Source organism: Rhinolophus ferrumequinum, chromosome 7 (assembly GCF_004115265.2).
Source record: "Rhinolophus ferrumequinum isolate MPI-CBG mRhiFer1 chromosome 7, mRhiFer1_v1.p, whole genome shotgun sequence".
NCBI classification, from domain to species: Eukaryota; Metazoa; Chordata; class Mammalia; order Chiroptera; family Rhinolophidae; genus Rhinolophus; species Rhinolophus ferrumequinum.
Window position 1 is genome coordinate 28,898,356 of NC_046290.1, and position 24,847 is coordinate 28,923,202.

Sequence of the window (24,847 nt, forward strand, 5' to 3'; positions counted from 1 at the left end):
AGTATATATTACCGAGTGAGACTGTGCAAAAGTTTTTTAAGTATAAAATGATAAGAAATGAAATTAGCTAATATGCTAAAAATATTCTATTAAAGATGGTATATTTCACTAGTTTTTGCTGCATAGAATGTTTCTTTAGCCCAAAACACTAAGATTTACCAAGCACTTATGACAGGCTTTAGGTAAGCCCTTTACCTGTATTATCTCATTTGGTTCTGACAACAACACTTAGAGATGCTCTTTTTGTCCCCATTTTATACATGAGGGAACTACAGATTAGAGAATTAAGGAATTAACATATCTAGTTATTGGTAAAACTAGGACTTGAACTGAGTTCAATCTGTCTTAAAATCCCATGCTTTCAGCCAGTAAAGATCAAGGGAAATTTTTTTTTCTGAGGTTGGAATTTTATCGTGTACAAGCGTATATAGCTAATCTATTTTTTAAATTTTAAAGTTTTCCCCCTATTATACAAATGCTGTATTGTCATAAAGGAAAATTTGGACAATATAGTAAAATAGAAAGTTTGAAGTATATGTAGTTCCAGTGCCCAAAGAAAACCATTCTTCGCATTTTCTTGTATTTCCTTCATTTCTTTTTAAATCACAACTGATTTTCTGCAGTATTTGTTATAAAGAGTCCAGGAAACATGGATAAGAGTGTGTCTCTGTAGGCAGGATACCGGGGTTAGACTTCTGGTTCTGCCATTTACTAGCTGAGAGACCTTGGGAAAATCTCTTCATCTCTCTGTCTCAGTTTCCTCACTTATAAAAATGAAGGTAATAATTGCATCTATGCATAGGATTGTTGTGAAGATGTTGTGAAGAAGTACATAAGTGTCTTATGTACTTAACGGCATCAGTACATATATAGCACTTAGAACTGTTTTTGACACATAGTACTATATAAATGTTAGTTATTCTTTGACAATTAAAGTGTAGTTGATGACTTACGATCTATGAGCCTAAGCTTTCATTTTATGGAATTATTTATTTATATGTTTGTTTGTTTATTTATTTATTTATTTATTCATTTATTTTTTTAAGTTATAAGGCTGTTGTACTTGCAGCAAATCATTTTGGACGGTTTTTCACTGGTCAGATCACAGCTGCTGGAAAAGTTCCTCCAGCTAAGGTAGGTAAAAGTTCTATTTGTAATATGAATTAATTAAAGGCAAGGATATATATGGTCTTAAAATACAGCATTTAAAAATGTTTGTTATGTGTTAGCTTCACACTGACGACGTATGTGGCATGTACAAAGATGTGGTGGAACCTCAAAGATACTTAAGATTGCTTGAAGAAAAAAAATTGACATTTCTGTACATTCTAGTCTTTTTTGAATTTTTAAAGGGATTTTGGATAACTTGTTCCGTGTAGTCTGTTTATTACTAATTTTTAAAAAAAGCTTCAAGATCCCATTGAGCAAATTTTAAGTTTCCTAATGATTGCAACATATTGGTTCATAGAAAAGATTGTTTTGGTTTTCTCACTTTTTGTGAAATGTTGGGTCAAGAGGACAGAAAATGGGAGATGGCGTAATCAGGATATTTGTCAGGGGGAAAGGATGCAGTTTCTTTAATCTATATGGAGAGCAGAGAGGAGCATTTGAAAAAGTAGACTATGTCGTCACCCCTTCAAACTACCTACACGAAATGACAATGTAAGCACATCAGCAAAGTATTATAGGAAACAGGACTTGTAACTGTTGTCATCTACCTGCAGAGTGTACTCTGTCTGTAGGAGACAGGTTTACTTGGTGCTTCCTGCTTTTAAGTCATTATAAACCCAGAGTTCTCACACAAAATAAATCACCTAGAAAAATAAAAAAATGCTAATAGCAGCTTTGAGAAATCTGGTTAATTGCTTTAAAAACAGGTCAGGTGAAGAAAATGACAGGTGGTTCAAGTGAAAACCAGAGTACTGGTATGTAACAAAAGTATGAGCCAGCAACATGGAGCTGTGGTATGTGAAGTGGGTACGTTTTGACTTCTTGCTCGGGGTCGTAGGAAAAGGTCGGGCACTCGTGGTGGCCAGACGTTGGAAGCTGTTCTTAAACTGGCTGTACAAATCCACTGCTCACTTTTGGTTAGAATTTTTCTTGAAATATGTACAAGTTGAGTGGAAAGCTGTGAATATAAGAGATTAAAAAGTGAAACAAAAGGCAAGAGGCTTAAAGGAAGGAGAAGTGACTATCTTTACTGAGAATTTAAATTGCAGCTTAAGGAATTGGGTTATATGTCAGAAATGTTTTTTCTGATACTGAAGAATTAGATGCCGGTTGGGTTCATCAAGGCAGATTGCATAATATTTTATTTTGGTTTCCTTTAAACATGGAATGTTCTTACTTGTCTAGAATGATCTAAAATCAATCAGTTGCAGGCTTATGATATGCCAGGCACTGTTCCAGGAGCTGGGGATATGGCATGAGTAAGGCAAATAAGGGGTCTGCCACATGAAATGTACATTCTAGTAGGGGACACAGTGCGGAGGTAAACAATCAAAGAAATACATGAGATAATTTTGGATATAAAAGACGTGACCATAATGCATGATAACGAGTATTGGCAACAAGTTTCTTCAATGGGAAAGGCTCCTCTGACTTTAGAGCTGAGACCTAACGTATGGGAAGAAGGAAACCAGAAGTTTAGGATTCAAGGCAAAGGGAACAGCACATATAAAAGCTCTGACATGGGAAAGAGTTCAGTGTGTTCTAGAAGAAGAAAGAATGCCATTGGTCTTGGAGTGTGGAGAGCAAGGCGGAGAGTGATCTGAGATGACGTGGGAAAGGTAGGTGGGGCTGGATGTGTGGGGCCTCTCTTATGGGTCATGGTATAGAGTTCATCTTTTCTTGCAAATGAGGAAAATATCTGATTTAGGGTTGTTTTGGAAAAACCCCACTCTTGCTCCCATGTCCCTCCTTTACTTTCATCCAAAACACTTCTAATACCAAATGTGTGGGTTTTTTCTCCATACCAAGCAATTCTGTGATACCATCTGGGTGTTCAACAGTTTAACCCGATTTTAACACTATTTATATGGAGATAGTGTCAGATCCCGTACATTAAGGGTCCAATCCCACAAGACTGCCCTTCCTGCTACTTCAGATGCCAGTTGCAAGTCCAGGTTTTCACCTGTGCTTCTGACAGATTGGCTGTAAATTGGAGGTTCCCACGATTCCCTCCTTGTGTTCGATTAATTTGCTAGAGCAACTCACAGAACTCAGGAAACAATTTGCTTACTGTTTACCAGTTTATTATAAGAGTATATGATAAAGGATGCAGATGAACACCCATATGGAAGAGATGTGTAAGGCAGGGTATGTGGGTACCATGCTCCCCATACTGGCATGTAATCACCAACCTGGAAGTTCCCCGAACCCTAGACTGTTGAAATTTTTATGGTGGCTTCATCATTAACTGATTTCCAGCCCTTCTCCCCTATCTGGAGAATGGGAGGTGGGGCTGAAAATTCCAAGCTTCTAATCATGGTATAGTCTTTCTGATGACCAGCTCCCATCCAAGAGACCACCAACAGTTGCCTCATTAGAATTAAAGACACTGCTGTCACCCAGGAAATTCCAAGGGATTTAGGAACTGTGTGTCAGGGAACGGGGGTCAAAGACCAAACATTAGAACAGAAAGATGCTCCTAGTGCTTTTATCACTTTGGAAATTACAAGGGTTTGGGGAGTTCTGTGTCAGGGAACTGAGGGCAGAGACCAATATATACATATATTTCTGTTATCTCACAAAAGTTTAAAAGAATCATCTGGCTGTTTTGTGGGAGATGGATAGTAGGGGGAAGAGTGAATCGAGAATTGGTTGCAAAAATAGTGCCCTGGGTAGGTGGTGGCAGTAGAGATGTAGAGAAGGGGCTGGACTGGGAGATCTTTGGGGCTTAACACCAATAGTACTTGCTGATGGGTTGGAGGAAGGAATATGTGTAAAGGGACGACTCAGGATGACCTCCCTGCTTTAGCCTGAACGATTGTGTGCCCAGTTAGTGCCCTTTACTGAGCTAGGGAAGCCAAGAGGAGGACCAGGTTACCTGACTGGAAATCGAGAACGTTCTAGTGGTAGTTTCTTTCCCTTGACCTTTTCCCTACTCATTTTTGAGTACATGTCTCCAGTGTGACAGATAGCAGCCACTCTCTTTGATTCCATCATTTAATGTAACAACCTTCTGAGCAGGTGTTTTGACTGCTTTTTTGCAGTTGCTATGTGGCTTGCTGAAGGTCTCTCTTAGAACTAGCCGGTAGCAGAGTCTGGATTTGAACCTAAGCTCTCTGACTCTTAATCTCTGTATCTTTTTCTTCACACTATGTTGCAGAGAAAGAGTAAATTCCTTTTGTAAAATGACACTGCTTTATTTTTGTGCTATTCCATCTGTCGTGTGGGGCGGCCTGCGGGGTCTCAGCTCCGGCTCCCCACAGAGGAACGCAGGACATGGTGAGGCCAAAAAGGAACACCCACGGAGCCATAGGTAGGGGAGTCATACCACTACAGTCTCACTGGAGGCTGGGTTCACACGACGTGCGACCTGCTGTCCGCTTTGCTGCCAACCGACCGACTCCCACTCCCCAGTACAGCCGTGGCAGTTACATCAGTGGCCAATTGGCTAACCAGCCACAGCCGACGGCCATTTACTACCTGAGCCAGCACCCCTCCACGTGAGGCCAAGAGCCTGGAAACTGCTCTTCGGGGCTTTGTCCCCACACTATCGTTTAAATTCTGGGGTCTTCTGTTATTTCTTCATTCCTAGTCCTGTGCTTTTACTTATTTCATTGTTTTAGCACTGGTCTGGCTCAGTGTGCGAGGGTGTCAGTGCCTTGGAGCCCAGAGCCTGCTCTGATCCCTTTGGCCCCTCTTTGTCCCCTTTCCCTTACCCCCAAACACACCATCACCATCAAGAGCATTTAATAGGATTTCTGAGACACTGCCTGGGAGGGGGTCACTGGGGCACAGTTAGACTACTCTAGACTTAAAGAGGCAGAAGGAGGTGTGAGTATTAGGGGTGGGTAGGAATTTATAAACTTTACTGTTGCTGTGGGTGGCTTTTTTATTTATTTTTTTTTAAACAGCAACAACGAGTTGCCTTCAATTGACTGGGAAGTACAATAGGACTTTGATGGTCTCCCATTCCAGACTGGAGACAACATTGTTCTTATTCTGTTTCTTAGAAGGCGGGTTGGACTCTTGTTTCTGAGGAATTCTTTGGTTTTCTTGGCTCTGATCCTTCCATGGTTAGGGAGATTAAATACATTACTTTGGATTTTAGGTACAGTTCATTCAAAATGATTCAAAATTATGTGGTTGGCCACCTGCTGTTCCTTTCAGAAGTGAGTGAGCTCAAAATAGAGGTTGGAGTACATGTTTCACCAAAGTTATACCCATCTTTGAAACTTATTTTGATATTTTGTGAACACAGTAAAACCTTAAAATTTAAGAGGGGAAGAGTAGTTACAAGGCTACACTGGGAATGTTAGTAGAAGCAGCTTTTATATACTGAAAAAACCTGTTAATCTTTAACATAACATAAACACTGATTATGTGGTAGGTAGCTTTTACACTGAGAAGCTGATTGTCAGGCTATTTTTAGTGATGGTTGTTGGCCTTTGCCAGCAGTTGTAACTTTGATAAGTTTTAAAAAACAGTGGCAGCTCAGTTAAAGAATAGTCTATCCATTCAGTACATTCAGTGAGGGCTGATCATCACCCACCAGTACCACCTGGTGTATTATTGAGTGCTAATTGTGTACGAGGCACAGATAGTTGTTAGTTGATGATTTTTCATAATCAGTTGATAATGAACTTTATTGAAAACATACTGGTTCTGTCTTTTTTCCTAGATTCTAATTGTTGGTGGTGGCGTTGCTGGGCTGGCCTCTGCAGGTGCAGCCAAGTCGATGGGTGCAATTGTTCGAGGATTTGACACGAGGTGAGTGCCTTACTAGTGATTACTGTTAAGATAAAAACACGTTGTTTCAGGTGGATGTTATGCTTTGCGTAGAATTTATAAATTGAGGTAGCACATTGAAAACTGCTCTATAAGCTCTTTCCATTTAAAAATGTCTCCACTTTTTCAAAGTCAACTCAAAGTGAAAAGGTATTACTTAGTGAAAAAATTTAAGGACCTAGACTCAATACAATAGAAATAATTATAACCAACAACACAAAAGTTGGAAACTAACAACTCATAGTCAGTTTTGTTTCTGCATGTGGATTAGCATTGCTTGGGAGGTATATGACTTTTCAGAGTAAAGGATGTTGCATAGAATAGTGTTAATAGTTCTTACCTAGAGTTTAGGGATGTGATGTACTGATAAAAGCTATTTTGCTAAAATGAGAAAAGGTATTTCTGAAGTAACCAGGACACAAGCCAAGGAAAGCCAGAGTTAAGAATGCCATTAGTCCTATCTTTTAATTTTTAAGGTTGCTGATGTAAAGTTTTTGAAGACTTCCAAGCCTAGAGAAAGCAGGTTGTTCAAATTTTCATTGTAGTGGACAATAGTCTTGAAGTGGAAACATATACTATATTTGAGTTAGAGACGATTTGGAACTCGGTGTTGGGATAACTACTGAGAATTTATTAAGTTAATATCATTGGTTTAGATTTTGTATAAACAGGTACAATATAGCTGTTGCTTAAATCCATTTTGACTTACCTTTATTAAGATAACAAGTTTACAGTGAAGAAAGATGTAGCTGAACTGATATAATTTCTAAGAAGTATAGAGCTCATTAATAACTATTTTGAGACTGGGGGTTGGTATCATATAAATATGTAATCCAAATGTGTTAGAAAACACACTTCATTATAAATTCTTTTCGGAAGCCTGAGTGGTGTATATTTTTTAGTTAAACATCCAAAAACCTAAGGACAACTCATTGCCCAGTAATATTAATAGAGTGTGATATTTTTGAATTCTTTCAAATAACTAGGAGATGCCCCTTATGACAATAGTGAGTATCTTGCCTAATGCCTGTATTACAAAGTTTAGAAATATAAAAGCTTTACTTACTTTTTATTTGTGTGTGTGTGTGTGTGTGTGTGCGCGCGCGCATGTGTGTGTGTTCCAATAAAGCTTTATTTACAAAAATAATTGGCAGGTTAAGAGCTGTTGCTTTCAGACTCCTGCATTACTCTCTTCCAGACATGTTTACTCTCTTCCAGACATTGCGCTATATGCTTTGTTCTTTCTGATCATAAAAAAATACATGCTTATTCCTCCAATTCAGAAAAATATAAAAAAATACAAAAAAATGAAAATACAATCCTGCAACCTAGAGATAACTGTTAACCTTCTAGTATATATTCTCTTTTCTACACTTTAATTAAAAATGTAATTTTACTAATAGTACTATATAACTTTTTTAACTTAACAGTAGATCATGAAGGTCTTTACCTATAAATATTTTTAATGGCTGCAGAAGATTCCATTGTCTACAAGTAGTGATTTAATTAGTCCTCTATAAATGAACATTTTTACTATGTTTAAATAACTTTATGTATATATATGTAACATTGATAACCTGTATTTGGATTATCTCATTTCTTTAGGATAAATGCCTAGAAATGGAATTTTTGGGTCCAAAGATACTCACATCTCAAATTTTGATGTAATATTTTTAAATGATAAGATTATTTTGAGGGCAAAGATTCCAAAATAGCATTGTGTTTCTAATTATACATGTTCATTATTGGAAATACAGAGCAACATAAGGAAGAAAATAAAAATACCTTTTATTTTTATTTTAAGTACCAGCTAGATATAATAGCTAATGGTTTTTTGGTGTAATTTCTGATAGGGTTTTTTTTATGTAGATACCTTTTGAACAAAATTGGCATCATTTTATATATATTTAAACGCACACGCACACACACATCATTTTGAATTCATCTTATTTCATTAAAAATAGTAGAGATTTCTAAAGCTTTTTAGAGAGCTGTGTCCTGTTGGCTATAAAGGAGTAGAAAATACCAAATCAAAATGGATTAAACTATGAGAAAATGCATTATTTCTCCTACGTGAGATTTAATGGGAAGGACTCCCTTTTCACACTAGAGTCTGCAGCTCATTGGTGCCAGCCTGGACCAGGGTCTTTCTGCTGTCCTCAGCCTTGGCTGATCCCCCTTGTGGTCACAAGTTGAGCACAAGCTTCCTTGTTCAAGCCAGCAGAAGGGGAGAGAACGTGTTGCTCAACCATGCCTTACCCTTTCTGTCCTGCCTTTTACGTCCTACCCTTTGGGTCCCCTCCCTGACCATGACAGTTGCCAGGGACTGATGCGCTCAGACCACAGTTGCCCAAACTTCCCTGATGGCAAGAATTACCTGTAGCTCTTGCTGAAAATATAGCTTCTGGCCTCTCTGCCGGAGATTATAACTCAGTGGGTCTGGGAAGGGGCCTGGGAATTTGAATTTTTAACAGGTACCTGGAGTGATTGGTGTCAGGAGGGAAGGTTGGGATTCACTCTAGTGGGATGGGTGTTGGTGAACTAAACACACTGTCCACCACAGAGCTGAGATCTTCGTTGGCTCTGGTTTTCTAACCAGTACACAATGTTTGGCCAGCATTTATTTTCTTTAAAGTGAGTGTATTTTTACATAATCGGAAAGTGTTGGATCTTCACAGTTACCGTTTATACCATTTACAAGTTGCTTTTTTCAAACGTAGTTTAATGGGTACTAGGAGCAAAAATTACTCATTAAGATATTTGTAAGTAAGAGTCAGTTATGTGAGTAAAGTCCCCATAAGTCAGAACATTTACAAATGAAAACCTCGACTTGAGTGATTTGAATGAAGTCAAATCTTAACGTAGGTCAGAGCTCTCACATCATCATTGACAGTGGGGCCACAAGAACCATAATGGGTCACTGGAGCTGGCAACAGTGAAATTCCTTTTGTGACTTTACTAAGTAGAAGATGGAATTCTCTATAGTTATTTTTCTTTTTTAGGGGAAAAAAAAATTATTGTTACCTCCCTTCAGAAAAAAATTGAAACAGTCCAGTCAGACATCAAAAGAAAGTCTCTGTTTTTGAGTGTATACATTTTTTCTTTTTACAAATGTATACATAAATAATGATCTTGATTTCTATATTAAGGGTCTGAAATAACTGCTGTTTTCCCTTTAATAATTACCAGAGCTGCAGCTTTGGAGCAATTCAAGTCTCTTGGTGCCGAGCCCTTAGAGGTAGACTTGAAGGAATCCGGCGAGGGGCAAGGTGGATATGCGAAAGAGATGTCCAAAGAGTTCATTGAAGCTGAAATGAAGCTCTTTGCTCAGCAGTGCAAGGAGGTGGATATCCTTATCAGCACAGCACTTATTCCAGGTATGTCATTAGGTTACCGGCACAGCACCTCTACTAATGATATTTTAAAATGAAGGTGAATCATTGCTTCACATTTGAGTTTCTTCAAGTAAAGATTGATGTACTTTCCAGAAAATGAGAAAGCACGTGAAAAGCAGAAAAGACAAAAATCACTGCAGCCCCTCGAGAAAAACGGTCATTAATATTTTCGTATATCTTGGTACATTTTCTTCCAGTTTGTTTTTGTGTGTGTTTTTCTGTGTTCCTAGGTCATCTCTTATGTGCAAGATTATATTTGTAAGCAGTCTCCTCTGTATACACCCTTGATAAGTTGGTTTGTAATTTATTTCTGTTCTCTTTGTTAAGATGCTACATTCTTATTGTAGGACATTTAAACAATACTGAAAAATATGGAGAAAAAAGGACAGATCGGCAGTTCCACCAGACATGACCATTATTAATATTCTGATGACCATTTTTTCATACATGAGATAGAAACAGGGGAGATGTGTGTGTGTTTATGGAATTTCTAGTACATATTTTTTTACTAAAGGATATGACATTTTGTCATTTCCTAATTTCCTTTGACATGTTTGCTCTTTGCAACCAAATTGTGAGCTCTTTTGATGGCAGGAATTACTTTCCATTCCGTTACAACATCCTCTTCTAAAGAATATTTTTTACTCAATAGATGATTGATGTCAAACCAAGAAGTACTTATTGTTCAGTAGACACTAGCCTGATCTAGAGATTTGGGAGTGAAGAAACTCGCTACCTTTTATATTCTTACCTCTTTTCTTCTCCTGTCCTTTCCTTCTGTTATTGCATAATGAATAGTATGCTGACTCTGATTTTTTTCCTTTTTGAAAGAAATTAGACCAGATAATGGGAGCTTACAGGGCTCATGGTTGCTTGTGTTAGATCCTACTAAAGGAGCCTTGCTTTCTCTAGGGGACTGTGGAAAATTAGGAGTTGCTTTGTCATGAGATCGTGGGAGAAGCGAAATTCTCTTCTGTCACTTCTCCTCCCCCAAATATGACTATTATATACCCAAGGATATGAAGTTGATTGGCATCATAACTATGAGCGTGTAGGTTAAAACGTGCCTCCTAAACTTTTTTCTGTCCTGTTTACCCAGGTGATACCTGATAGGTGAGCTGGTTTCCAGATAACCCGTCCCACCAGAGCTGACTAGGTGAAGCAGACAGGCAGGGGGACAATATGGGCTCAGGCCATAGAAGAGTCTGTGAGTGTAGAAATGAAGCCAGGGTTGGTTACTGGAGGTGGATGCATATCGGGCAAGCCAGGAGCCCAGGGTGGTGTTTGTGAAATCTGCCGGTGAGGATAGGACTCAAGAAAATCAGTGGTAAGAGAGCACTTGAGGATTCGTCCTTTCCTTTTGCAGCAGTGGCTCCTGGCGCAGCTGTTTGCACAGGTGGCTTTTGAGGAGGGGCAGGGTGGCCTTTGCTATGTATGCCACCATCTGACCTGTGAAAGAGATGCATGCTGGGGAGAGGAGTTATGAACTGACTAGATATAACAAGAGGCCAGTAGAGGGTGCTAAAACATTTACTCATGGAGTAAATGATGAGAACATGAAGCTAGTTTTAGTCAAGTCAGACTCTTACTAAAGGACTGAGGATAATTTGCACATAGTATATAGAATTATTGATCATAAAGCTTGAAATGAGTGATAGGATTCAAGATTTCTTCAATAAAATACTGACTTTTAGGTGTCCCCCCAATAATACCTATTTTCTTTTATAAATAGCTTATAGTAAGTAGTTTAGTAAAAAGTCAAAATGTGTAATAGTCTCAAAGAAGACTTGTTGAAGAGGTTTTATTAATCTGTTCCACTGAGACTTTCCTGCTTTCAGCCTTTTCTAAAGCTATGAGCACATTAAACTTACACAGAGACCAGTGGATTGGTCCAGAGCGTGCACTCAGAAGACTGGTCTGAAAAAGACCTTTCCAGTACTTTTTTTGAAAACCAAAGAAAGAAAAGTTAATTAGAACATTATAAGGAAGAAGATGATCTTTCTAAAGAACTTTCCTATCTCTGGGGGACTGAAACCTGAAAGCATCAGCATTTAAAAAAAAGATTGAAAGATTATTATAAAGGTACAAATGCCCTTTGAAAAACAGTGTCTCTGGCATTGTACCTTTACAGGTTTATGTCCTGACTCTGCATGGGTCACCTGATGGTGTGTCTAGCTCTTGAAAGACTCTTAGAGCAGAAGTTGTTCTACAGTTTTCCTTGAGTTGGATCCAAAGGGGATTAAGTCAAATGTCAGAAGTTCTCCAAGTTGAGATTCCTTAGACCGTGATCCGCAGGGCTGTACCGAAGACCTGGAATGGATAAGGGTGTTGAGAGAGGGACACAGATTATTAACTAGTTTCAGATAGGAAGTTTAGGAAGTTGGTTAATTTTCATTTCTTTTAGGTGCACATCAGTCAGTGGACTTGAAAAACAGTAATCTTGTACTTATGTAGATTATACATGGAATGAACTATGTTTGTAGCCAGCTAGTTATTACTCGGCCAGGTATTTTGTACCAAATACTTGGGCCATCATCTAGACCCCCTAGATTGGGTTGAGTGATGGGTTAAAGGCTAGAATTTCCCTTAACGTAGTTAACTTCAGGATAGGTCCTAGGTGACAGTTCCATTATGTCGTGCTATGCGCGCAAGGGAAAGCTCCCAACCTTCCTGTCCAGCTCTTTGACCTTTGGGATTACTATTGAAAAATAAGGCAACCTACTCTCTGGTAATGTTGAGGCTGTGCTCATCAACTTTTTTTACTACACCTTTTGAGGTACTTTTTGAGATTTTTCAGCATCCCTATTGTTCTGGAACCCTTTTAGAAAGACTTTGCATAGACTTGGAATATTTAATCAGGAAGAGGCTGAATCAGGTTGGAAATCTGATCTGTTAAGTTAGGGAGGGGGACGTTGGGGTGGGGCGAGGAGGAATCATAGTGGTTTAGCACTGATTGTGTGTTAGGCAAATTTCACCTAAATTCCAGTGAGAATTAAGAGTCCTGAGGAGCACACACTAAGGCTACCCCGACAGAAACAACCTTTTCTGTTTAAAACCTTTCCTGATGACCATCTTATGAAGACAGTCATAAGCATCATGTGGTCATCTGGCACCTCAGCTCTTGCCCTTATTTTGTAATTGAACCATAGCTATTGGAAAGCCTGGGGTTTTGTTTAGGTTGATGACAGTCTTTCTGACCAGTCGGGTTCCCAGCATCACAAGATGAAGGCACCTACGATGGTCAGGATTGGATCTCATTAACCCCCTCCCCACAACCTATACTATAAAGATTGTACTCCTTGGTAAGGCATTCATTACCTTTCAGTGTCTAGTCCTGGTTTAGCTTTCAGGCCTTATGGGAAACTAATTTATTACTCTCTGGGTCTGATTTCAGTCATGCGGGCTGCTATGATCTCTGTAAATAGGCCAAGGACTTTCAGGCCTTTTACACAAATATATTCCTTTTTTGCAAAACTGTCCCTGCCCTTCCCTGCATTTTGAAATCCCATTCAACTCAGTTACCACTTTCTCTAGTTTCTGCTGTCTCCTCAGTAGTAAACACTCCTTTTTTTTTTTGTGCCTTTATAGCACTTGGCCTGTGCCTCAGATTCCAGTAGTTCTCAGTCTCCTTGCCCCTTAGTTGCCCTGTCTCCCTGTGTGTGCAGCAGGAGTGTTTGGTTTATTTCTGTCATGGCGGGTGCTTAACATAGGGCATTATACACAACACTGGCTCAGCAAATGTTGCAGAGCTAATAATTCTGGGTGTCCTTTGTTGGTACAATGCCTTTTATCTTTGCAGTGCTATCCAAGGAAAGATGGAATATTCTGTTGCCTCAGTTTTGGATAGGAATACTGTAAAGGCTAACTTTTTTTTTAAGGACGACACAACTCACAGTGGCCCATGCGGGGATCGAACCGGCAACCTTGGTCTTATCAACACCATGCTCTAACTAACTGAGCTAGTCGGCCACTCCCCTGCAGAGGCTAATTTAAGACTGGGAACCCGGCACTGTCATTTTCATCACATAAATAGATACCACAAAGTGGAATTGCTGAGTCATGTGGTAGTTCTATTTTCAGTTTTTTGAGGAATCTCCGTACTGTTTTGCATTGTGGCTGTACCAATTTGCAATCCCACCAGCAAGGGTTTTCGTTTCTCCACATCCCCACCAACATTTGTTGTTTGTTGACCTTGGTGATAGCCATTCTAACTGGTGTGAGGTGATATCTCATTGTGTTTTTGGTTTGCATTTCCCTGATGATTAGTGATGGTGAGCATCTTTTCATAAGTCTTGGCCATTTGCATGTCTTCTTTGTAGAAAGTCTCTTCATGTCCTCTGCTCATTTTTGGTTGGATTATTTATTATTTTTTTGTTATTGAGTTGTATGAGTTCCGTATGTATTTTGGATATCAATCCCTTATCAGATATGTCATTTGCAAATATCTTCTCCCATTCAGTAGAATGTTTTTTTGTTTTGTGGATGGTTTCCTTCACTATGCAGAAAGTTTTCAGTTTGATGGTTTCATTTATTTATTTTTGTCCCCCCCCCCCCCCCCCCGTGCTTGAAGGAATATATACTACTAGATCTGATGTCAAATAGTCATTACCTATGTTTTCTTCTAGGAGTTTTATGGTTTCAGGTCATACATTTAAGTCTTGAATCCATTTTGAGTTTATTTTTGTATATGGTGTAAGAGAGTGGTTCAGTTTCATTTTTTGCATGTATCCAGTTTACCCATCAACACTGTTAAAGAGACTGTCATTTCTCCATTGTATATTTTTGCCTTCTTTGTCGTAGATTAATTGACCGTATGAGTGAGAGTTTATTTCACTCTCTATTCTTTTCCATTGATCTCTGTATCTGTTTTTATTGCCAGTACCATATGTTTTAGTATAGCTTGAAATCAGGGAGTGTGATACCTCCAACTTTGTTCTTTCTTCTCAAGATTGCTTTGTCTGTTTGGGGTTTTTTGTGATTCCATATATATTTTAGGATTATTTGTTGTAGTTCTGAGAAGAATGCCATTGGTATTTTGATGCGGATTGTATTGAACCTATAGATGCCTTTGGGTAGTATGGACATCTTAACAATATTAATTCTTTCAATCTATGAGCATGGTATGTTCTTCTATTTATTTGTGTCCTCTTCAGTTTATTTCTTTAATGTCTTACGGTTTTCAGAGTACAGGTGTCTCACCTCCATGGTTAAATTTATTCCTAGGTGTTTTATTCTTCTTGATGCAGTTGTAAATGTGATTTTCTTAATTTTTCCTCCTGATCATTCATTATTGTATTTATCTGGAAAAAACACTAATTTGAAAAGATATGTACCACTGTGTTCATTGCAGCATTACTTATAATAGCCAAGATATGGAAGCAACCTAGGTGTCCACTGGTAGATGAATAGATAAAGAAAATGTGATATACAGAGGGTGCCCAAAAAATTTATACACATTTTAAGAAAGGAAAAAACTGTATTAAAATTGTAATAATATATACCAATAACAAAAAAGATGACTACAAGTCACGTTTCACTTCTGCAATTGCAAGAGGTGCTCAAAGTGGTTACCATCAGTGTCCAGACACTTCTGGTTACAGTGGACTACTGCTTGACATGTTGCTGTGTGAGGCCTCCCGGATCTTCCCCGGTGCACATCACACACAGTAGCATGTGTCTCAAACTTTATCATGAATGCGTGCAGTCGTTAGGCGTGTTGGAGATTCTGTTGCATACTCACGCCTTCATTGTTGTCATACTTCCACAATGTTCTCGAATTTCAAATACCACTTCAAAATAGTCTTGTGCTCCCCCAACCACAGCTGTGCTTCCGCCATTTTCTTTCACTGTGCTGCCTGTCACATGGTGACGCTAACATTCATTTGATTAACGCCATCTTTTGACTGAACATCATACTACATACTGCTACTGTAATTCAATTCAACTTCAAAAAGTAATAATAATACATAGATACCATCTCTTAAAATGTGTATACATATTTTTTGGCACCTCTGGAGTGTGTGTGTGTGTGTGAGTGTGAACATACATACAAACACACACAATGGAATATTACTTAGCAATAAAAAAAGAATGAAATCCTGCTATTTTGACAACCTGGATGGACCTGGAGGGTTATGCTAAGTGAATTAAGTCAGAGAAACACAAATACTGCATGATTACACTTATATATGGAATTAAAAAAATCAAAACAAAAGAACAAACAAAACTAGAACAGACTCATAGGAACAATGAACAAACCCTTACTTGCTAGAGGGGAGTTGGGAGGGGGAGGGATGGATGAAAAAGGTGAAGGGAAATATAATCAATAAGGTGATAACTAAGCATGGTAACAGATGGTTATTAAGCTTAGTGAGGTGATCACGTTGTAAGGTATATAAACGTTGAATCACTATATTGTACACCTGAAACTAATACAATATTTTATGCCAACTATACTTTCATTTAAAAAAAAGACTGGGGACCTAACTTTCTTAGATTATTAAAACTAGGACACTTGCCCCATTTGCAATATGAGGTACTTACTTAGATTTCTCAGGGGATAGAATTAGGAAGTTGTGGAAGATGTGTTTAGGAGTTAAAAAGTATCCAGTTAGGAAGGAAGATATTCATTGCTTCATTATAAATTGTTACATCTTAGGCCATATATACTTAGACTTTTTTTTAGGCGTAATCCGTATTACCTAAGAAGGTAATAGTACTTTGGTTTTTTATCTATACCAGTTAGGGTCTGTAGAACAGACACCTCAAAGGACCCTTTTGGTAATTTTACATGACTCTGGGTATTGGGGGGGGGTTTTCCCTGATATTTTAAGGCCTTATAAATATGAGATTTAACATGAGGGATTTCACAGTCTCCTGGAAAGTCAGTATCAGTTCTCCATCTGATGCTGCTTGTCTCTGAATTCATCTTTCACATGGAGTAGAAATATAGTAGAAAAGAATAACTTTCCATAATAATTTTCAAACTTGTTCTTTCAGGCAAGAGAATAATTGATTAGAATGATGCACTGTCCATTTTTGAAATTTCACAAAGATAATATTGTTTTGGTGACTAAACAGAGTTTTCCCCTAACGTGAAAGTTTATTTTTCAGATTGTTCTTTTCCTTTTTCTGTAAGCATTACGATCTTACAGGACAAAACTATATAGATCAGTAATTTCCAGCTTTTTTGGAATTATTTAACATATCTAATGAGAAATCATCCATCCTCCTCCTCTCCCTTAAATGTATTGTTGTAGAGAATGGTTATACGGAATTTTGTAATACCACTTCTACAAAGTTTCATCTGTTTTGAGAATTTTGAAGGGCAGAGAGAAATACTTAAATGTTGCAACATCATTACCAAGGGTTGGTAACCACAGGCTGTCTACACACCTCTTGATAGCTTTCATCACCGACAGGACAACTTGTCATCAAGAGGAGGATGCCAAAATGTGGAGCTTTCCATTGCCATTTATCAATCTTGACTTCGTAGAGTGTGTTTGAACACATTTAGTGAGTAACTGGGCTAAATTTAACAAATGTTCTGTTAGGAAAATTTATGGCACAGAGTTATATTCTTTTTTGGTCTGTTATTTCTCCAGAAGTATGTTGCAAGATTGGGAAGAACTGTGCTTTCCTGCTGGTAGTCCCTGAGTTGAAAAGGATTGGGAAGCTGAGGCGTTTTGGTGAAACAGCACCTGATAGAGTTACTGCTAACAACTAGTATTTCCCACCATATGCATTTCTGTGTCTTCTTCGTTCTACTTTCCCTATCCGTTCTTGTGCCATAGTATTAGTTAGGGTAGTTTAGCTGCTACACCAGATTAACCCAAAAGTGTATAATGGCTCAGGCATTATAGAAATTTACTTGCTGATGTAACAGTAATGGATGGTTGACACACTGGTGGGCAACTCTCCTTCGTGTGATCATCTGGGGAATTCAGATACAACAATGCTGCCATTATTCATATGAAGCTGTGAAAGTCACTATGGGCACTGTCTCTGTTCCAGCCAGCCACAGGGAAAGGGCCATAGAGGACTTTGTGTGCGATGCATAGAAGTGGCACACACCAGTCCCACGCACGTTTCTTTTGCTACGACTTAGTCACGTAGCTAAACCTAACTGAAAGAAGCTGAGAATTACTGCCTAGCTGTGTGCTCTGGAATAGAACAATTTATATCCTGCTAGGGCTTCCATAACAAAATATCACAGACTGGGTGGCCTAAACAACAGAACTTTATTTTCTCACAATTTGGAGGCTAGAAGTCCACGGTCAAGGTGTTAGAGGTTTGGTTTCTTCCAAGGCCTCTCTCCTTGGCTTGTAGATGGTCCTCTTCTTGCTGTGTCCTCACGTGATCTTGGTGTCTCTTTTGGTGTCCACATTTCAGATTGGATTAAAGCCCATCCTAATGGCCTCATTTTAACTTCATCTGTCTGTCTATCTATCTATCTATCTATCTATCTATCTATCTATCTATCTATCTATCTATCTTAAGGAGGGTGCAGCTCACAGTGGCCCATGCAGTGGTGGAACCGGCAACCTGGTGGTGTTAGCACCATGCTCTAACCAGCTGAGCTAAGCGGCCACCCCTTCATCACTTCTTTAAAGTCCCTATCTCCAAGTGCAGTCACATTCTGAGGTGCTGGTGGTTAGGGCTTCAACATATGAATTTTCTGGGGACATAATTCAGCCCATAACAAATGTGGATTTCGGTGAATAGCTAGCAACCTCTTTCCTCTTCCCTACTTTGTAATTTTATCTGCTTATGTTTAGTTTCTTCATTGGGAATCAGATCATGGATTTAGAGACAGAGTAGATTCAGATTGCCAGTACCACTGTTTAATAGCTGATGTGTCTCTCTCAGATTCCTCATCTCTGAGTGGGGGATAAAATTTCTACCTTGCAGAGTTGTTTTGAGGAGTAGATGAATAACAAACCCAGTGTAGGGCCTGGCATATAGGACATTAACATAATTCTCCTTTCTTCCATTGATGACGCCTGGTCTTGCAAATGGTATTCAGGACTAAAAACCATATTGACTTTTGCAACAGAAAGTCCAGATATTCTCAAGGATTATGTGGAATGTCGAGGATAGTCCCTGAGATTGTCAGGCTATGGATGTACTCATGAAGTTACAAACCCAGCACCCATTAAATAACAATCTGGCGTGGGTTTTCCTGTGGAAAACATGACTTGTTTTTTTATCTGAATTTTCTGAAGATACCCATTTTATTAAGACTTATTCTGGACTAAGTTGAATGACATGGGAAATAAACAGTATTATTTCTATTTTTGAAGATAACCTTTTGACTATTTTATATTAACTAGTAAAATTAGAATGTATAGTAAATATTCATTAATTAATTTTTTAGGGATTTTGGCAGCTAATGTACATTTAAACATGGGTTGGAGGGAACATAAAGCATGCTATAGTTTATGTAAGAGTATTATGCATTTTCTTATTTGTACTACAATTTAAATTTGGTAGATTGTTTTGTGAGAACTTCCATAGATTATAAAGCCATGGTAAAATCTTGATTAACTTTGATTTTTATCTGTACAGAATTTTGTAGCTGAAAGAGGTAAATTATTAAGATAATCCTTAAATTTTTTTATAAATGTGTCCTTTAATAGGTAAAAGCTTATCTTTAGGTTCCATAAATCTTTAGGGATTTCTGCAATCTACTAAAATATGCTGTTGACCAATCATATTTTGTAGGCATTACGTTTAGAAATATCTCAAGGCATCCAATTTGTAAAAGCCAAGTTTTTGCTAGCCTGACTTTCTGTATGGTTCCTTATACAACTAATTACTTATACAGAGAAAAATTTCCCATAGTTCCCACATATAAAGTACTCTGCTTGACTATTTAAGCTTGGGTCAGAATCTCTTTATATTCATGAACACAGCTGTCTTAGCCTCTAGCGATTTCTAACAGCGATGGAGGAATTGCATTGGTACATTGCTCTATGTACCATGAGGCTGGCTAAATCAGAGACCCATGAAATAATGGATCCATGGATCAAATGATCCGCACTTTCTTGCCGCCTGTCCTGTCTATTAGATAATCATCTTTTTCTCATATGTATACGTATATGTATAAAATCCCTTTTGTCCTTATCTGTACCATTTTTATGGCTACAGACCCAATACTTTAACTCCATCTGTGATTTTGAAGTTCCAAAAGAGCCCTTAGTGTGTAACAATTAGGATGCCCGTGGCTGCCGGAAGCCGAAGTTTCAGCACACTCTGCCTTAAATAAGAAAAGTTTCAAGGGTTATGTAACTGAAAACCATCCAGCTGTAACCATGGACAGGTGTGCATCATGGGGCTCTAGCTGTGCTCCTTTGTATTGTCTTTAGCTTCGTCCTCTTCTTTGAGCTGGTTCCATCCTCAGGAGTAGAAGGCAACCACGTTTCATGCCTCCAGTTTGCACAACACAACATCCGGAGGACAAGACAGGCCAGTTCTGATGGCTCGCTCTTGAAGAGCAAGGAAACTTCTTTTTCAGAAGCCCTTAGCAAACTTTCCCTTGTACTTATTGCCCGTGCCTGAACCATCCTTGCTGGAAGGGCAGTGAGATGCTCCTTGGCTTCCAACTGGATTTCTGAACCAGTCACTAATAAGTTGCTGAGATTACCCTCAGGCCGGCCAGGCCCATGTCTGGTGCAGTTTCTGAGGTCATTTCCCCTGAAGCTCACGGAATGTGGAGAAAATGGAAATCAGGAGGAGGAAATGGATGCCGGCTAAACATCAACAATGCTCAGTGCAAAACTGTGTTCTTATAATGACATTTCTTGATGTGTAAATACTGTAGTTCAGAAAGTCTGTACCTGCTCTATTTGGCATTTAGTCAGTGTGCAGTACTGCATTAGATTAAAAATTATCCTTGTCTTCCTAGTTTTCATGAGAAATCTATTTTGGTTTGGATAAATGTAATCTATATATTAGTAATCTCTTTGCTACTGTGTTGTTAAATGTGCTGTATTCTTGTTAAAGCAGGAAGTTTTTCTTAAGCTGGTCTAATTTGACGCCTTACAGGTCAGGAAGTTAGGAATTTCCCCATCTGATTACATGCCATTGAATAATTCCAGTAAGTAATGCTAAATGCTCTTTGGAATCATTATAAAATTTTGTAGTAAACCTGTTTCATCTTGGTGTCTTCTTCTTCTGAATATATTTAGTAATTTCCTTTCTATCTTTTTTTTAATCTGTCATTAGAGTTGTCTGTGAGGGCTTGATTCTTTTCCCAGTAAGATAGAATCTGAGAACTCACTGATTTCAGATGATAATGTTAGGCCCGATTCATTCAGACGGGTATAATACTGCAAAACTGTCTGATAAATCGTTAACTGCTGGTATTTGATTTAAGCTAAATCACTTTTTTTTTTTGAATTTAGTGTTGTAGACAGGCCAATGATACATTCTTTTGCTACATAGCAATAAGTTGTTCAAGCTATTTTTAGAAATGAGTAATTTTTCTAGAGGTTTCTAATTTTAATACTTTTATAACTGCATTCTTAGTATTTGATTAATGAGAAAATACATAAGTATAAAAAGATACTATGAATTAAATCACATTTAAGAGTGAATTTATATGAATCGCAGCTATACATGCATGCATACATCTAGAGATTGCACATATGTGAGTAATTTTTTTAGTCTATAGTCAATTCTTGGTGCGCACAGAGATTCAAAGATACGGAACACTAACCTATGGCATCCATACTCACCCCAAATAATGGCCAACCAATTGGGAAACTGTAATTAAAATTTTCAGATGAGTGCTTTAAATATCTCAGATATTCCAGTAATAAAACTCTTTACTAACCTTTGAGTGCAGCCTCTTTCAGGCCTAAAATATTAGACCTCAGAGCTATAAGTAAAAATTTCCTTCCCTATGTAGCCTGTACCTGGTAGGCACTAAATAAGTACTAACTAAGTCAATGAATGAATGAATATTTGAATGATGGTGGTGAGTGCACGATATCCCACCATTGTCTTGGCAAAAGTATCTTGTCTTGGGAAGTAAACTCCCAACTGGGAGGAAAATTGAGTAATCTTTCTAGGGAGCTTAATGTCCATGAACCAAAAGGAACCAAGCAATATGTCATGAAGTTGAACATCATGCCAAATCTTTCATCCACAGTTTGTATTGTAGCAGAAAATATATTTAAAAAATTTTTCTCTCCTGGTTAATTTTTTTCTATTATCGTGGTTTTATTTTTTAGGGAGGTGGGTTGAGGAAATGTCACAATCTTGTTTTTTGTACATTTCATCTTTTTTCAGCTAAATGATAAAATTAACAGAAATGAGCATTCAAAAAGGGAAAGCCCAATTGTGCCTCTAAAAAAATCCCGGTCTTATCTGCCTTTCTTTTTATGAACTCTTCTGACTTCTACAGTTATGTCTTGAAATCTGATATGCTCACTATCTTTTATCCTTGTATCTCAGATCTTCACCTGGCTTTCTCTGGGGTATATGGGATGTCTCTTTATATTTGAAGGATTTGCATCAAACATTGTATATATTCTTTTCCATGTTATGTATTGTAAAAAAAAAATCTGTACACATCTCCCTGTTTGTTATCCATCCTCAGTTTTGTCTCTCCCCCCTTTTAAGTGTTTTGGCGCACTCTTTATAAGCTGTCCTAACTATAGCTTCCTGTGCTGTAGTGGGCAGGGCAGATGACTTTGAGTTAAGCCTTTTCAATTGGTAAGTAAATAGATTGGTCTAATGGCATTTCTAAGTTATTTCAATTCTTCTAGTACAACTCTTTAATCTATGTCTTCAACTTAAAGCAGAAACTGGTTGTGATTATGCAGGAGTACTTTATTTTATAAAAATAGTATGTGACTTTTGTTGGAAACGCAGTAAAGTACAAAGTAGACAATAAAGATCATCTGTGATTGCTCTACTTAGTGAAAAACACTATTAACATTTTACTACGTCTGCCTGGAACTAGTGTTCGCGAGAGCCCATCTCTTGCTTGTTTGCTGTCATCTTCACCATTTGCCATTTCCCCTGTCAGAGAATGTAAATCATTTAATGTTAGGCCCAAATAATAACCTGTAGGGTACATACATATGTTGTCAAAACAAGGTAAAGCAATGTATGCCAAACCAAGCTAAAATGACTTGGATTAGTATCTACTGCTTGGGTAATCGGGTTCACAGAAGATTGGGACGAGAAATTGAAGTTTATTGAGGGCATTTCAGTTCCTCTTACCTCCTCAACAGGGCTTGTCTCCTTTTGCCTTTGTGTCTTGACCATGGTTCTTTGTGGCAAGATACTTTGGTTGGTAAAACATAATACAGAACAAAGGATTTACTGAAGTGGAAAAAACAAAGCATTTTACCATTGCCTTTCAGCCTTTTTTCCCATGCATTTTTGTCATGTTAGATCAAAATACAATGTCTTTTTTTTCCCCATTTAACATTATCTTATAAAAATTTCCCCTTAATATAATATGATGAGTTATTAAGAACTCTTGGTAAATATATTTTAATGGTTTTGTAGAATTTTCTTGTTTGAAGTTACTGTATTTTACTTAACTGTTCTCCCAAAATAGGGCTTTTCATTTATTTTTATTTCTAGGTTTTGTCAGTTGAAAATAACGATCAAACATTTTTTTCTGCATTATTCCTCTGTTTGTATTTTTATTAATTTCCCCAGGATTAATCAAATCTCAGAAGTAGAATTACTGGATGAATGGTATCAACATTTGTGGCCAGTTGATGCATGCGTGATAAGCAACGCTTTCCTGAAAGATTGTGCAGTTCATACTCTCATCAATAGACTGTCCAGTTATTTGTTTCATTTCAACGTTGTTATGTTTTGATTCTTTCAGTAAGGCAAAAAAGAAAGTATCTCACTTATTGTACTCACATTTCTTTGGTTCTTACTGAGGGTAGACATTTTTTTTTAGTTGGTTGTTACCGTTTCTCTTTGAAATGACCATTTGTATTTATTGTTCATTTATCTTTTAGGATCTTAGTGTTTTGTTTTATTTAAATTTCTGTGAGCTTTTTATTATATTAATTTTTTTGGTCATATTTGTGTTTTTTTTGAGGATTGTAATATATATATTTCATATTAAAATCTATTGATATTTTCCTTTGTAATTTTTCTCTATTGCTTTAAGTTTAGTAAGTGCTTTTTAATCCAAAGGCTGGAGAGCTATTTACCAAGGGTTTTTCTTCCTTTTCGTTTTTCTTTGTGGGTTGGTTCTCTTCTTTTATAATTAATTTTGACCTATACAGTGTGGAGTTTAGGTTGAAGTATGATATTAAGTTTGGGTAGATTTTTTTCCCCAATACCTAACTAATCATCTCACTTCTTTTGTTCCTTCCATTTTGTGATGCTTCACTTATCATACTGTACATTTTCATCACAGTAGGCTGCCAGGGTAAAATAGTATTTTGAAAATGTCTTCTCAGTCTTTTTTCCTCTCTTGACCTATTCTTTTGACGATTTGCTCATTTGGAACTTTTTATGTACTACCCTGCTTCTTTTTTTGGCTCTATTTTTTTCCCTTCTGTCTTTAATTTTTATCTCTGCACTTTTCATAATTTTCAAAAAATCCATGTGAGTGCTTAAAGGCAGCTGCCCTGTTACATTCATCATTGTATTCCCTATAGCCCTTACTGAATTTTTTGTTTGTTTGTTTATTATGTGTGTTTTTCCAGGACCCATCAGCTCCAAGTCAGATAGTTTCAATCTAGTTGTGGAGGGTGCAGCTCACAGTGGCCCACATGGGGATCGAACCGGCAACTTGTTGTTAAGAGCACCGCGCTCTAACCAATTGAGCTATCCGGCCGCCCCCTTTTATTGAATTTTTTTAAATTATAAAATTAAAACAAGCTCTCAGAAAATTTGGGAGATAAGGAAAGCACAAAGTAGAAAATAAATTATTCTTAGTCTCACCACTCAAAGATATCCTGGTTAAACATTACACTACATGGAATTTCATAGAAACTCTATAGTATATGTAATATTTTATGTATGTATAAATATACATATATGTGAAACTCATATATGTATATATAGATTTCATTTTTACTGAATGGGAGCACCCTCTACTATTTTGTTGTGTGCTTTTTGCTTATAAGAATTCCAGGTCTTTTAAATATTCCTCTGTTACTTAAGTAACAAATTTTAACTCCAGTTATTTGACTAGACACTAAGTAAGTTATATAAAAGGCTGCTATTCTTTCAAAAGTGATTGAATTTCAGAGTGATAATATGGACAGACTATACGTTACCTCTGTTAAGATACAAATTGTGTGTGTGTGTGTGTGTATGTGTGTGTGCGTGTACTTAAAGTTGTGTCAGCAACTACATAATTGTTTTGTGAAGGCTGAATGAGTAAAATCAAAGAGGACAAATAGATGGGACCTCACATGTTTTCTAGGGAGCTTCAGTGGTTTTGGCCACTTGATGTCTGGTGAAGTGGGTGGGTAGCGTTACCATCCAGGATGAATCCTTAGCTA

At 37.6% G+C, this 24,847-nt stretch overlaps 1 protein-coding gene across 1 annotated transcript in view; it reads left to right on the forward strand.

The window, feature by feature from the left end:
* The window catches only part of NNT (nicotinamide nucleotide transhydrogenase), an 86,959-nt gene that overhangs the window by 14,205 nt on the left and 47,907 nt on the right, over positions 1-24,847 (forward strand). Inside the window, exons 5-7 of the mRNA XM_033110571.1 lie at positions 1,047-1,134; positions 5,849-5,937; positions 9,145-9,332. Of these exons, the coding sequence (XP_032966462.1) occupies positions 1,047-1,134; positions 5,849-5,937; positions 9,145-9,332 (365 nt within the window). The remainder of the gene's footprint in view (positions 1-1,046; positions 1,135-5,848; positions 5,938-9,144; positions 9,333-24,847) is intronic.